This window comes from Coloeus monedula (genome assembly GCF_965178545.1).
Source record: "Coloeus monedula genome assembly, chromosome: 2".
Taxonomy (NCBI): Eukaryota; Metazoa; Chordata; class Aves; order Passeriformes; family Corvidae; genus Coloeus; species Coloeus monedula.
Window position 1 is genome coordinate 36,329,669 of NC_138782.1, and position 16,232 is coordinate 36,345,900.

Genomic DNA, 16,232 nt, shown 5'->3' on the forward strand with positions numbered 1-16,232 from the left:
TTGTAAGCTGCGAGGAATCACTGAACGTGACAGATGGCTCAGCCCTCTCATTTTGGCAGTGCACAGCTGTGCCCTCCTCACCTTTCTGTAGCCACCAGCCAAGTTTCATTTTGTCCTTTTCAAATGCAAACTGTGGTTTCTTTAGTATTAGCGGCGCTCTAGGTAACTGCTTCTCTATAAAAGCCATTTTCACGTGGCAAAATAAATCCCTTCTCTAGGAATATTGAGCTACGTTGAGAGTGAGTCTGTGTGGGCACACCCAGGCTGAATACACGGCTCCATGCAAGTGCTGCTCTCCACTCAACTGTGACAAATCATGAGCGGGACGTACTTGGACGTTTCCACCCCCTCTCTGAGCTACACGTGTCCCCGTAGTGCATGTGCTGAAGCTTTTTGAATTCTGTTCCTCAGATAGTGCTGAACTTACCAAAACAGCTTTTGTCGGAGTGTTGTTAATAGAAACAAGATACTCCTTTTTGAGTGAGAGTTGAAGCACTTCACGTGTGGCTGCTTTGTTGGATTTTTTTTTGTAAACACCATACAATGAAGAACTGAAAACAAAACGTCCCAAACTACTCAATTGAAATACAGGCTTTACAACCACATAGTAAGTGTAGGCTCTTATATTTTAGTTTAAGACTATATCATTTTATAGAGTACCAAAATAAGCAAAGGATCAGCACTCCATACAAAGTGTTAGTTCTCGTGAAGAGGGTAGAAGGGAAATGGACTTTAATTACACTAAATTTTTTTTTGCAAGTCTAAAGAAAACTCCATTTCAGCAAAACAGATTTGGGTTTCAATTCCCCAAATTTCATTAAATAGTGTTTCTTTAAAGACAATTTACATTTTTCTCATTCAAAGTAAAGGGATGATTTAAAGCACTATTAACAAGGAGGTGGTGCTGTTAATGTTTAATGTCAATATGCAATGGCATCTGCTATAAAGGCTAGAAGAGCAACACAAGTTTATCTTTACTTCTGAAGTCTACTAGAAATTGACTAACACTGGAGAAAAGTTTCAAGCACAGCACACGACTCTAGCTCTAGGCTGCTGCCAGGAAGCCTCTGCTAGTCCATACACTGCCACGGGGACTCTGCCAGCACAGCCCAGGGCCCCAATGGCAGCAGTGAGACGTTCTCACACGTGTACCCCGTGTCCCACTTACAATGGGTACATCTTCTCCCTGTCTTACGGCATTAAAATGCAAGTTAGCAGCTAACATTGCCACTACAATTTTACAGAAGCATAAAGCTGAACAAAATAGCAGTTAAAACAAATTGAAGCTCTCTGTTAAACTCCATAGCAACCCTTCCTCCTGTCCTACACCCTTGTCCCAATTCCTTCCCTCACTCCTTCCCTAATGTCTATTTTACAATGAAGAGGTTTAAGTGGATTTACATGATGCAAGCGCAACTCAAAGGCTTTTGCCCTATACATATAACCATGTTAAACTGTGAATTATACACGTGATAGATTTCTAACAGAGCAACCACCAGTTTTTTTAAAGAAACACAAGTATTTCAGCATGTACATTAATGAGTTTAAAACTGTCCAACATCGTCGCTTTCATACATTCTCTTCCCTCTTTATAGCATTAACGGGATTTTAGACCTTGATGGCGACAATCCCAAACAAGAGTAAAATGAATTTATTTTATTGCAAACAAACGTCTAGAGTTAAACTTCTCCACCCACTTTCTTTAAAGAGAAAAGGAATCAGCAGGCTAAGGAGATACACCCATTTGAGAATTGACATGATTAAAAATTAAGATATAAAATGGGTGACTCACAGTTTCATTAGCTTACAAAATGGTGGAGTAACTACTACAAGCACACTAGGTATACAGTATTTTGTGGGGAGTTATACAGACACACAGCTAACTTCATATAGATCCCATTAGACAACTGGATTTACAACAAGTTTTGTTTAATAAGAAATGGGCAAAGCCAGCTTCTTTTCAGAATCAAAATGCAGAACAAATGGAAAAAAAATTATGGTGTTGTACCTTCACAAGTTTGAGCCTCCACAAATAAAGCAACCGAGTTTTACAACTTTAAGAGCTTCTACATACACTCCACCATCACTATCTAGCCCCAGGTTTCCTCTTTGCCCCCAACATCTTATTGAGTTCCAAATGTTACAAAAAAGTCCTAGTTATTGCCAGAAACTTTTGCCTCCCCCTCCTCCCCTCCCCACCCAAGAGCTTCATAGGGAGGATGGAGTGTAATAGGGAGCTTTACATAATCTCATGGTATTTGAGGGCTACTAAGATGCCTCCATACGAATCTGGTTGCTAACATTTCTATTGTATTGTGACATGACTCACGACTGTTTCTTAGAAATTGGGGGATGGGGAAAAAGGAGAAAATTCTTTAATAAAAAGACACCAGGTACAAAGCAACGTTTTACTTTTGTTGTGGTAAAAAAAAAGTCACATTTTACAGATAAAATGTAGAACCCTGAAATACTGACACATTCTCTTATCGTGCACAATGCTGAGGTTCTCTTACGAATCACTTTAAAACTGCAATTAAAAATGTACAAAAAAAGAAAAGAAAAAAATCAACCCACAAAGCTTCTAAAAAAGGAACCCGCAGGCACTTCCTCTTGTGGAATGTTTAAAAAGTTAGCCTACTAAAGAAAACAGTCGACTTCTTGTGAAGGTTTTGGAGAAATATGTATCAGTTCATTTATTTGGGTATTCAATAATATCCTTGGTGATAATGCTGACTCCATGGCTTCTGACCCCAGAATTGCTGCAATAGATTAATAAATAGTTAGTTTTAACCTGCAATCACATAATAGTTAAGTTTCTTACTTGGGGGAAAAAAAGCATTTAACAAACATTTAGTTCCCCTGGAACTAAGAAGATTAAATTCCTCTCCAATAGCAGCAAGTTTCTGAACAAATGAAGGCAGTTAAGAGTTCACTTCACAGCAGTAATGTGAAGCCAAGTGCTACATACCATTAAGAACATTAAGCCACAGCTGGTATTTGATATATCAAGACCATCAAGCCAGCTTAAGTTTTGCACAGGAAGTTATTTATAGTGAATTACCTAGCATTACAAGACTTTGCTATGCAGTTTTGATTATGCATCTAATTGTTCTAGTCAGCATTTTGCAACATTCAAGTTAACAATCAGTAAAAATGTAAAGCTGGGACTACTTACACCCTGCTGCCACTGGTTGTAGCCCTGAGATTGGTTTTTGTAGCCACGATTATTTCCCCTTCCTCTGAAGTTCTGCAAGAGGACAACAGTTTTTAAGTACTTCAGCTATATAGATTTTCCACAAGAGGCCTAATACCAATCTTTATTACCACCAAAGTATCACACACCATATAGAAGCTTTAAAACAAGGTATCAGCCTCAGGTTAAAAGAAAAACACACCACCAAAACTCCCTCCCTGAAAAACATTAGAATACCAAAAGCCTCCTCCTTCCCCTCTAAGCAACTGCTTTTTAAGCATGGGGCAACAACCTCAGAATTAATAAACCAGCTCAAACTCTTGTTGCCTGGTCTGGAAAGCTGGCTAATCCAGTTTTGACTCACCCTATTTCCAGCTGCTAAATGCACCAGGACAACTAAAAATACAAGAGCTTTCTATTTTTAGTCAGGAAAGGCTGTAGTTGCTACAAGGATATGTTATCTGATCAGACAAAAGGATATGGGTCACACAACTGAAAATAGAAGAGCTAGCCCACAAAACTTCAAAAAGAAGTTAATAGTACAACAAAGGGACATTGATACAAGTAGATAAAATGTTGCTTTTTCCCCTGTTTGCCAGTATTAGGCAAACCTGAGCCATGTTTACTGGTTTGGGCTCCATCTGCTGGCTCTTCAGTAATCCCAATTTTGTTTTCCAATACTTCACCAATATTTTACCAGATAAGATCTAGGCTAGTGTGTCTTTACTAGTTGTGTTTGATACTAGACACCGAAACAAAGACTCTGTGCAGAGCTATTTTCAGAAAGTTCCCTAAATGTTTGATAAAGATACACTTGGACCCTAAGGCCAAACAACAGTTACTACTATTGGGGAAGGGGAAGAAATAACACAAAAAACCCAACACAAGTCTTCATACACATGCACTAAAAATCTTCATTTTTAACAGCACAGAGGTACAGCCCTAACATGAAACGCCCCCATCAGCACCTGTCACACAACATTCAGAGCCCTGGGCACATGCACTAAAACAGAAAGGCCTTGTGGCGTGGCATCAGTGTAGCACCACAACCAAGTTTGTGACTGTCCACAGGCACCAGAGCTATCAAACATCATCTTCCAAAGCACTGTAGTTCAATTAGTCAGTCCCCCGTCAAAGCATCACCTGGTTGTAGTTTCCCCTGTTGGGCATTCCACCTCTGTTATAGTTTCCTCTGTTTGAGTAGCCACCTCTGCTTGGAAAGACAGGGCCGCGAGGATACGGGTAGCCAATTGCTCCGCTGCTGCCACCGCCACCACCGCCACCTCCACCACCTCGCTGAGGCATGTTGCCTCCCCTCCTGTTGTATCCACCACGATTGCCAGGGACTGCAGGGAGAGAGTTGCTCAATCAAGTAATTGTTAGGTCTCACGTATTTCCTACACAAAGATGAACAGTGCAATCCAAGGTTTTGACAATCCTCTCACTCAAGCTGGACAATTAACTATGCACTAAAATGTTAAATTTACTGAAATTGAGATCAAGATTCCCACTACATAGTAATTGCAATGCAAGTACTACAACCTTTTTCCCCAGCAGCAGCAACCTCCAGAAGTCACAGACTTATTTCTAGGCTCACCTCCTCCTCTGAAGTTGCCCCGCATGTTGAATCCTCCACGTCCTCTCTGACCCCTATTAAATTGATTTTTATTGCTCTTCTTGTTCTTCTTTGAGCCAGTGTTCTGTTTCTTTTCTGGCGGAAGAGCTTTCTTACTTTCTTCTTTATACTGTTCCAAAAGCTTCTGAGCTTCCTCTTTTTGCAACTCTACATAGATTATTTCATCAAAACATTCTGCTACCTCTGGCAGTGTGAAGTTCCCTATAATTGCAAAAACACTGAGTATTCAGCATCTACATTCAGCTACAATCAAAGCTGCAATTTAACCACCTTTCTCCCATTCTTCCTCCCACCCTCTCCATCCCCTCGGCATAGGGACAAAATTACATAATTTGAGCATTTAGGAAATATAACAGTGACAAAGGAAATAAACAGGTCTTCATGGAGTTGCCAGTACTGTTCCAAACCTTGAAAACATTCTGCCTATCTTTTTTTTTCTTTTATAAGCCTCCACTCAGAACACCAGTTTCTGCCAAATATGTCACTTATATAGGGCACTTTATGCCAAGACAGCTTTGTGCATCTGCATGAAGCGTATCACCATAACTGAGTAGTGTTAAGGACTGCAGCAGAGGGAACACAATATAGTGTTATCCTACCAAGTTACAATAGTCTTCCAGTTTTGTATAAGTACAACTGTTTAAGATAAAGTGATTTTTTTAGACTTCACGTTTACTTAATCCTTTAAACAGATACTCAGCATCCTAAAACACAGTATAGGATTATGTTCCATGCCTTTCATTTTGAGAACTGCATGCTCTGGAAGATCTTTTCCCTCCACCTCTGCCTTCTTTTGTGTTCTTTGCTTGTAGTCTTCATCTTTAGGGCAAACAACAACTGCTTTGCGCTGGAAGCCTGCAAACAGGCACATTTTTCTCCTCTGCGCAGCTGCAGACACATTTGTCTGAAAAAAATGCAGTAACTTACTACACGTAGCTGTCATTGTAAGAGTTAAGGAAGTCAACTTATGGTGTATAGACTTCACCTCTACAAGAGCTTGCAATGAAGTTTACAAATAACTGGACATAAAGATGCTGCATAATGCAAAGTTACGAGCTCATATCCACGTGTTAAAACACTATTCCTCCCACATCCCATAAATCTAGAGAAGTTCAGACAAGCATTTGTAGTAATATCTCAACTTTGTGTCCCCTGCATGAGTAGTAAGTCAGTAACTGAAACAACTGCTATTATATTATAACTTTAATCCCAATTAATTACTACAGTACAACCTATAACAAATTTCTGTAACCGTTTTTCATTGAAGCTTCTACCTGATCCAAAATGAAATTCCGCTTCTTACGAGCTGCAATCTCAATGAACTTTCCAAGACACTGTGGAGCTCTCTGCAACAGTGTGTTAAGCTTTCCAGTGTCTGCCATCTGACGCTTAAAACCTGCAACCTATGGAGAGATTTCCCACAGTTAGTGACTGTAGTCCTGACACACGTGGCTGACACTTTTCTTTGCTGAATGTTTTCCACCACACTTCAATCGTTCAATTCAAGGCCACAGCTGCTGCAAACTTGTAATTTGAAATCCTCAAGCCTCCATAGAACATAAGAGACTTATAAACAAAGGCTCCATGAGAAATGGTACTGTTCAGTTCAAGGTATACTCATCACAATACTAATTCCAGCTAAATACTCTGTTCTGAGAACAGTGATGTATAGAGAAATAGAAATACATTCAATAGTCAACAACAGCTGACTATTTCTTACATATTACCACAAAAAGCTTCAGAATCCTGCCATGTGTGAATTACCAGCTCAGCAAGGTAATAAAATCTTTACACAGAATCATTAGGTTGGAAATAGACCTTTGGGATCACTGAGTCCAACCTATGACCTAACACCACCTTGTCAAGCAGACCACGGCATTAAGTGCCACATCCAGTCTTTTCTTCAACAAGAATGGTCACTAGCTAACAAGTAGCCAGTTTCTTCAATACAAAAGAACCCCATGGCAGCCAAGGACCATGGATTTTTTAATATATCACGAAATAAAATGTCTTATCACTTACCATCATTTTGTCCATAATAGTATTTGTCCCAAGAATGTTGTATTTCCCAGGATTTGCTGCTGCATGTTTGGTAACCCATGTTGTCTTGCCAGCTCCAGGCAAGCCAATCATCATCACCACCTATGACAAAAAAGTTCTGTATCTGAGATACCAGTTCAAAGATTTTCTTTAATACACAACTTAGCCCAGCAAGCCTAGTGGATACTGAGAGGAGATGTGGGGGTGTTGGGGGTGGGGAAGGTAGTGGTAGTGAACAGGTCACGAGACCCTAAATATTAAAGCTCCCAAACAAAAATGTCAGGAGTGAGGTGTAATAGTCTGCTTAACTCTACCACTTCCATCCATCTCTTTCAACAACTTTTGAGATGATCAGAAAAAACTTACCTCACAATCTTTCTTTTGCTCGGGCCCCTTTGGTCCTCGGACCCTATCCTCCAGGGGGACCTTCTGGATGAAGGTATACTCTTCAGGTACAGGGAAGTAAGGTTCCTCCTTCTGACCAAAGTTAAACTCAACCGCACAGTTATGGCAGAGAACATGTGGAAAGAGTGGTCGCCCATCAAGAACTTCCTTGCTTATTTTGAATGCAACACCAAGCTCTTGTCCATTCTTGGAATATGAGAGTTCCACTTCATCACCATCAAAATTCTGTTTTACAGACAAAGCATTATTTTGGATAAAATTAACTCACTTTATACAGTTAATTAGTCACTTCTCTGTACAGGCTATGTTCACTCAACTTCAGTAACACTGTTATTTCATAAAGGAACTAAAGCCAATTTTCTCTTCTAATGAGTCACTGTCAGTGATCATCTTGTTCAAGATCTGATTTTTTGTTAAAAGGCTTTAAAGACATTTATGCATGAATATGAAATCATGTTGCCAGCAGTCACTGTTAGTAATAGCTGCTGGTTGTACTGCCTGCCTATGTTAAAACAACCTGTCTTGCTCCCATGATTTTATATATTTGCTTTACTGCTTCTAACATCAAAGCAGTCTAAATTCAAAGATGTTTTCCCCTCAAAAGAAAATATAAGCCAAAACTTACAGCAAAACATCCAATCACATCATTTTCATCAAACTTCTCACCAAAGTCTTCAGTCTCACAATTGCATGTCTTTATTCCTTTTAGAGAATACCCATAAGAAAATTCTTCTTCACCTGAAGAAACAATTTAAACTAATTACAAACCAGCTTTCCCATCTAACCTTTTAGACATAAATTACCTTACAGCTACTTAAGTAACTGCTGTTCAGAATATTTTTATTAATGCCAAAACAAGCTATGACGCCCCCCACCAGCTATACAAGCTCATTCTTCTATTTGATACTTTCACTTGAGATAGAACAGCAGTGTTTCCTCATCCCAGTTTAAGAGCCTTATGCTGCTGGTTCCAGATTCATGCTGACAATGAACCTGAACTGTCAGATAAAAGACATGAGCAGTATTTTCAAACTGTGAAGACCTGATTATGCAGTGGTATACCTGCTGTAACGTAGTCAGAAAGGCTTTCTGAAGTTAGTCTCCAGGAGCACTTACCCCTCCCATTTTAAAGGGAGTTTAGCAGACAATCAGCCTATGCAACAGCTGAAGATGAAGCTGCAAGGAACAAGCTAACAGCAAGTGTCAAACACAAGGACTCAGGTGTAACTTAAGTAGAAAGCTGTTGCTGATGTCAGAACATACCAACTCACCAATATTTCCTCCAAAGATGTGTTTCAGTGTCAAATATAAGTTATAAATATTATAATAATAATTTGCCATGTATCTCATGAAGTTGTACTTCATTTTTTCCAGCTATTTTCAGAAATTAGGATTTTCCCACCAAGCAAAAAAATGATAATGCAGTTACCACTGGTAACTTTTATACCATGCCCCACCCTTTAAAAGTGGAAGGAAGGGAAACCCCCCTTTTTCTACTTATGACACTACATGAAAAGGAGAAATCATTAATCTTCTCAGGTATTCAACAATGTTCTCCACAACCCATACAAGATCACTGGAAGAATTAATTCTCAAATGATGGCCCTAACCCTTACAGGTCTGAATACTTTATGACTTTATTTGGTCCTAGTAATATTCTCACGCCATGTCCACTGAATGACTCAATTAAGACCACTTTTCACAACACAGACTACAATCAGTAAGCTTGTCCCCCCTGCTTCAGAATAAAATTATTTGAAACTTCAGTCACATTAACACAAAAGCAATCAAACACTTAAGTCTTACCAAGCAACATTCCACTTGTGTTCAGTGACCAGCCAACTCGCACTTCATGTATGTCAATGTCTTTTGTATACAGGTGTTTAACAGGAATCTTTTCTGTAACCTATTTTTAAATTATTCGGTAAAAGGTAAGCAGTATTTATTATACACTAACAAGATGGAAGCACAAAAGGTAACATTTGGAACCTTTACACTTTGGTTAAATCTTTGCTAAGTCTAAGTGATCACCTTCTGTAAAAATAAAACATATTTAAGAATATGAAACCACAAGCTAGTGACTAAACAGTTCTATCTCCTGAATTAGCAATGAAGATTGAAGATACCATAAATCTTCATCACTTTGTCATAGCAGTCCCTCTCAGTGGTCAAAAGCCTTAAGTCCTTTTGACACTGTATTAAAATCACAAACAATAAATATATGTATAAAAGAAAACCAGTTGCCATGAAGTTGGGATTAACAGTTAATTACTTAGCTAAGAAAATGTGCAATGTATTAAAAACCCCTGGTTTTTAGAGACTAGGGAAAGTATTACACTATCCCTTTTCACTGTAAGCAGACTTCCTCGGCAAGTTGCCAGCTTCCAAACAACATAACCAGATTAAAAAAAAATAAAAAAAGCAACAAACAAAAACACCTCAGAAACTCCAACAAACCACCTAAATGCACTGGAATGTGTATGCAACCAGCTGGTTTTTTAACTGTCATTAGAAACTTTATTAAAATGAAGTGAAAAACCCATCCGTATCCTATCAACCTCTGCAACTATTCCAGTCACGTGACTGAGGTGAAACTCATTTGAAAGCGAACAGGACAATAAATAGTGACATAAATTTCACTTCACTGGCCTTCCAAAGTTATAGGTATCAAGACACAGAAATCACTCCGTGCAAAAGCTTGAATAATGGGATCACTACCCAATTCTCATGGTAGCAGTTACACTTGAAATCATTAGAGGAAGAGAACAGATTTATATACACAGGCCCATCATATGCAACGAAGCCTTTAACACTGTTAAGTAAAAAAGAAATAAGAAAAATAAATTCAAGTTTTGTGATCTTGTTCCTCTTCCACCAAGTTGGAGAAATCAGTATATTAGAAGGGTGATTGCTCTTTGTCTTTCTTACCCTTCAGGAGAACTCTTGCTCTCAAAATTCAACCACCTGCTAAATACATCCAATGCATCAAGTCAAGAGTTAATAATGTTGGAAAGTACCTCTAGAGGTCATCCAGCCCAAATCCCTGCCTAGAGCAGATCAAACTCATAGACTAAGTAGAACCAGAAAGGACTGTTGGGATAATTTATATCCCATAAAAAAAAAGTCAAGCTTTCTGCAGTCTTCAGAAAGTACAAGTAAACTTCTGACTAGAAACTATAAAAATCCTTTCAGTGTTGACGCATGAGATGCCAAATACAATGCTTGGTTAAAAAAAATGAGACCAAAAGTCTCACATTCAGAACAAATACAGTGTTTTGTGTTTGGTTTTTTGGTTGGGTTTTGTGTTTTGTTTGTTAAATGGAAGCTCTTATAAAAGAGGAAACATTTTTGCAGACTGAGCCATCTTCTTGTAAGAAAAGACCTTTTAAGAGTCCTGTTCACATCAATTAGTTTCAACTAAGTCCAAAACAATCTAACAAGTGTAAGTATTATATTTAAGCATGCAAAAGTCTCCCATAAACATTAGTTTAACTCACCTTCATCTCAAAGCAGACTTTGCCTTTAGAAACTCCATAGGAGGCTCTTCCTCCAGCCCAAAGGAAAGCAAAGCTTTCCATGGTCAGAGAGGAAGCACTAAACCGGTCTCTTGAGATTTTAAAATGCAGGTCACAGTTATCTGTTAACATAAAAATCATTCTGTTTACTCTGATTACATAATAAAGTACAGGTGTCCAATTTTATGCAATGAAGATTATGCCAGCTTTCAAAGGTGATTTTAAAGACAAACTGCCAGCAAGTACCCAGGATTTTTCAGAGAAGCAACATGTCTAGATGGAACTGCAGTCTGAAGCTCAGCCAATAATCTTAGGAAAAGCTAACTAATGAGTAGTTTTCAAGATGCCACCTTCACTTCTGTCACCCAATTTCCCTCTGTTTTTTCCATCTGCTTAAAAAACCCTGACTTTCACCTTATCTGTTTGAACCCTCTTTGTCAGTTACCTCTTTCCATCAATAGAGAGCCATCTGCATTGTGCTCTCCACAGTACCCTCTAGAGATCTGATTCTGAAGTAGTCTTACAGCTCAAGCCCAGACCTAAGGGCTGCTAAGAAGTAAATACGAACACAAGTGTTTTTATTTAAGTACTGAACATAGTCTTTGGTTAATACAGTCAATTAGCAAGTCAAATTAGATTATGCCAATTAATATAAAGGCAGTTAAGTCAGATGTACATGCAAATACGCTAAGCACAAGAGAGTGTGCTAAGAGAAGCTACTTCAGCGCAGAAACACAACCTACACACTATGAATTCACCTATCACTCTAAGAACGTAAGTGGAACCTTGGTTTTACAAGCATCTTCAGAGCTGCACACCATGAAATTGCAAATCAATCTCCAAGTAGGTTTCAGAAAGAAAATGCCAAATGTTAACAAGGGGTGCAGCATACAACAAGGAGTCCACAGAAGCAGCTCCAAATCTATCTGATGGTTACAAGAAAGGAGCAAAACGAGCAAACAGTGAGGGGTTCTGCTCTGGTATAAAACCTGCATGATGCCAGAATACACTAAAATGCAGTCTGCCCTGTATTACTTGGGAACTCTTATGCACAAGATTATGTATTGTTTGCATACAGCCATCCCCAATTCCAAAAATACTATTAGTGATCCAAGTGTCTTCTCATTAGTACTGCTAACTCTTATTTGTTGTATGAAAAGCAGATAAAATCATACAGAAGAAACCCACCTTTGCAGGCTACTTTTAGAACAGGAGATGAGAACAGAATTTGAAGTTACAGCTTCTTTTGAAGACACAGGTAATAAAAAGCAACTTAGGAGTGGCTAAACCTCTTACATGTCTGGATCACTATCCAGAAAAGAATGCCAATTCGTTACACAATTCAGCCTTAAAGCTATGTTTGAATCTTTCTCTGAAGAGTCTGTCAACACTTTAAATCACAGTTTGTCCAGTAACAAGATTTTCCACTAGAAAGTACTATTATTACTAGAAACAGTAATACTGAAAAGTAGCTATTTACTCAGTTATTGGAAAAATCCAAAGCTCCCACAGAAGTAGCTACTCATCCGGTTAGCAGCTAGCAACTTGAGACTTAGTTAGCAAAATGTCAGGGATGGCATATTTAGCAATTTACATGGCTGTAAACTAATACATCCTTCCATTTCAAAGTATTTCTTGTGGAATAAAACCACCTGAAACTTCTAACAAATAGGCCAGAAAATGCCAAAAGTTAAGCTTTTGGCACTTTTAAGAATCCAACAAGTTCCAGCGTTACTTCAAGATCAAGTTTTCTAATGTTCCACTGAGTCCTTTTACTTACCCTCAAGAATACAAATGTCAACTCTGCCATTATGGTACATTACAGTAATAGTAATGTTTATAATCTGCCTCAAAAAAACCCTGTTTGCAGGTAGTTCTCGATTTCTATGCTCTGCTGACCAATTCTACCATCTCACTTGCACAAACCACCACCCCAAGCCCACACACTCACACGCTGCATAAATGGGTCATTTTTGAGGAGGCCTTACCAGCTCTTGTTAAACTTATTAGAAGACAGAACACTCCACTGCTTGGTACATAAACAGGGGAGCTTATGTAGGAAGCTCACTTCCCAAACTGTATTTTGTAACCACCTATGCTATTGACTCTCTGAGCTTTCTGAGCAGTGGTGCTGGACAGCTGTTTTCTCAAGCTGTCTCTAGGGTGTTCTATGCTCACTCTGTACTTGGCCACCTAAGTTTCCAGACTAGATTAGTGCTTTGGTTAAGACTTCTTCACAGAACTATCACTACAGACTTCATAGGAAAACCAAGCTTATTACTGCTAATATACATCCTTCTGTATACTAAAAACGGGTGGAAACACAGTATTTTTCTAATTCTTTAAGTTACCTGGTAATGAAAGTCAACAAATGTATCCTCCCCGTTTCAGAAAGTGTGGCATTAAGATTAAAAGCCTTAACACCGCATCTTTCCAGAGCAAAGGAAAGCATGTTTACTCACAAGTGTCAAGACAAACCACTGTGTCGTCAAAATGTTCATCTTCCTCTTCAACAGGTGGCTGAGGGGACTTGGCCCTGAAAAAACAAAAACCAAACAAAACATAATAAAGCTACATGTATTTTCATGACATTAAAATAACATTCCTGTACTCTATTCCTCCTCATCCACAAAATGCTGCCCAGCACCAAGTCTGTCTACCTGCTATACTTGTTTTCCTCAATGTATTCGAAGTATCCACGGCCATGGTCTTCACGTGGTCTCTTCACTCCCCTCTTCTTCTCGCCAGGTTTTTGTTCGGTTTTACCATCTGTGGAAATAGATGCAATGATTTATTTTAATTATTTTAAATTTTAGTTTAATTGGGAATAAAATCTATATGATGGTTTCAACTTTGCAAACTGCAGGAAGCTACAGCATGAGATAAACAGTAACATCTTAAATAAGAATTTTCCTATGTTACTAAGGTAAAACCCCCTATCTTGAATTTTCACGGGAGACTCAAACTTGTCGCCAATCAGAAATGATTTAGCAGACAGAAGCTGCCAACACACCGTGCAGCAGCCAGTACGGCCCTCAATATTAAGATCCCCATGGAAAAGCAAAAAAACCAGAACAAATTAAAAAAAGAAGAAGAAGAAAAAAAAAGATAAAAAACCCCTCCTGACCCGCCGCGCCTACACACCCGCAACACCATCACCACCCGCCCACCACGCGGGCAGCGGGACGCTGCCGGCCTCTCGCAAGGGCACCGTGCGATCCGCACGAGTGCGCCTCCTCCCGGCGGGCCGCGGGCGGGAGCCCCAGGGAAGGGATTCCTCCTCCCGCCTCCATTGTACCGCCAGGCCTTCCCAGCGCCATCCCGTGCGGCGGCGGCTCCCAGCCCGGAAGTGACGTCACGCGCCCCGAGCGCCGCTCGGCGCACAATGCACAGCGCGCCCCAGCGGCCCCTCGGCCGCCCCTCCCCCCCGCGCCCCTCCCCCCGCCCCCCCGCCGGGCAGCACGAGGCGCGGGGCCGCCAACGTCCTCCCGCGCGCGCCCCGGAAGCCGCCTCCCCCCGCCCCCCCATGGCCGGGCAACCCCCGTCATGGCGGGGGGGCTGGGATTAATGGCCCCCCTTCTCCGCCCCCCCGCGATTCCCGCCGCCACGCTCACTCACCCCCAGCGCCCTGCGCCCCGGGGCGGCCGCCTCCGCCGCCGCCTTCCGCTTTCTTCTGCTGCTGCTGCTGCTGCTTAGCGGGGCCCGCCGGGCCGGAGGCGGCGGCGGGCCCCGAGGCGCCCCCAGCGCTCTTGCCGGGAGCCTCCTTGGCGGCGGCGGCGCTGCGCGGCGGGAGAAGCGGCGGGGGCTGCTGCGGCTGCTGGGGCTGCGGCGCCTGTTGGTCACCGTGCCCGTTGGCGTCCCCAGCCGCGGCCTCCTCCTCGTCGGCCAACTCGTCCTCCCCCTCTTGGAAACCCTGGTCGTCGCCGTTCTCATCCTCCTCCTCCTCCTCTTCCTCCTCCTCGCCGCCCGCCTCCTCCTCCATGGGGCCGCCCCCGGCCCCCGCCCGCTCGCCGTTCTCCTCGCCCAGCTCCATGGCGTCGCCATCGGCGGCCTCCAGCCCTTCCTCGTCGTCGTCCTCCATGGCGGAGGCCGCGGCCTGGCCGGGGCCTCCCCCCTGGCGGAGCTGCGCGGCGCCCCCGCCGCTCTCGGCCGCCTCCCCCTCCACGCTGCCGTTGCCGGGCTCGGCCGCGCCGCTAGCGGGGCCGCCCCCGCCGGCCTCCTCCTGGTCTAGCGCGGCCTGGAGCCGCTCCATGAGCTCAGCCTTGAGGCCCTTGTCGGAGAGGCGCCGCTTTTTCAGCTCCTCCTTCAGCTCCGACACCTTCAGCTTCTTCACGTTCACGGGCGAGCAGCTCATGGCGGCGGCACTGGCGGCTCGGTCCCTGGGCGGCGCGCGGGCGGCGGCGGGCAGGGACGGGCGGGCGGCTCTGGCTCTGCCTGCGGTGCGTCGGTGCCCCGGCGGGCGGTGGGTGCGGGCGGGAGGCGCGGGGGGTTCGTGCGGCTGCGGGAGCTGCGGAGCGGGACCCGCCTGGCGCCAAATCCTTTCACCGCGAGCTCGCGAGGGAGACGCGCCTCGCGGGGCCGCGCACGCACCGGCGCCGCGCGCGCCCCGCCCCGCCCCCGCGCACGTAGGCCCTCCCGCGCTACCGTAATGACCGCATTACCGTAAATACCCGCCCGAGCGCAGCTCAGCCCGCCGCCCTTGTCCCGGCGCGTTCGTGGCGGCGGCAGATCGGCCGATACATCGCTCCGGCACGATAAATCCGCTCCGGGCTGCGAACCACCGCCGCGCCAGCTCCCGCCCGCATGAGGCCGTAGCCCGACCGAAATGCGCCCCCGCCACGGGCCCGCATTCGAGCCACAGCCTCGCAGCGCCCTGTCCTGATTCCCCTGGCTCCCTTGCGCCCGTGTGGGGCCTAGTCCCGCACGGTTTATTGCGTACAGGCTTTGAGAAGGGGCTCTGCTGCTCGAAATAGCTGCCCTGGCACAGCCCTGCTAACGCAGTTACGCAAGGGCAGGAGCGGAGCTACCGCGTCCCCGCAGCACCGGGAGGCACGCACGGGGCTGAGCCTTGCCCAGAGCCGGATAACAAAGGTTCGCCAGTGCACGAACTCCGGGCCTGGAGCTCGGCACAGAGCCGATCCGCTCACCAAAACTGCGCAGCTTCCCTCTCTTGTTCCCCATCTCTCCCTCTGCACAGCGCTAATATGGGGCTCTCCCCAGCCTCACAAGTTGTACAGTGATTGAATTTTGAATTTTTCCAGTTCGAGCAAAAGTAACATGAAAACAATCAGCGGAGAGGATTTCACACAAGCAGAAACGCAGCGCTGATCTACAAGTCGGCTTCCTTAGGGAGCCCGGATAAAAAGCTAATTTTCATTTGCAGGAAAAGAAATGCAAGTCAAACCACCAGAGGATCAGTATGAAGTGCAACAGAAGGGAAGGT

The 16,232-nt window shown here is 43.4% G+C and overlaps 1 protein-coding gene across 1 annotated transcript; it reads right to left on the minus strand.

The window, feature by feature from the left end:
- Positions 1–1,633: 1,633 nt before the first annotated feature.
- On the minus strand, positions 1,634–15,392 carry HNRNPU (heterogeneous nuclear ribonucleoprotein U). Its single transcript, XM_082303136.1, has 14 exons — positions 14,408–15,392; positions 13,450–13,558; positions 13,252–13,325; positions 10,772–10,911; positions 9,081–9,180; positions 7,900–8,012; positions 7,236–7,499; positions 6,852–6,971; positions 6,104–6,232; positions 5,565–5,733; positions 4,791–5,030; positions 4,337–4,539; positions 3,176–3,247; positions 1,634–2,759 (listed from the first exon to the last, which is right to left on the minus strand). The coding sequence occupies exons 1-14, from the start codon at positions 15,141–15,143 to the stop codon at positions 2,706–2,708; spliced, it is 2,523 nt and encodes an 840-aa protein (XP_082159262.1). The 5' UTR covers positions 15,144–15,392; the 3' UTR covers positions 1,634–2,705.
- Positions 15,393–16,232: the final 840 nt, after the last annotated feature.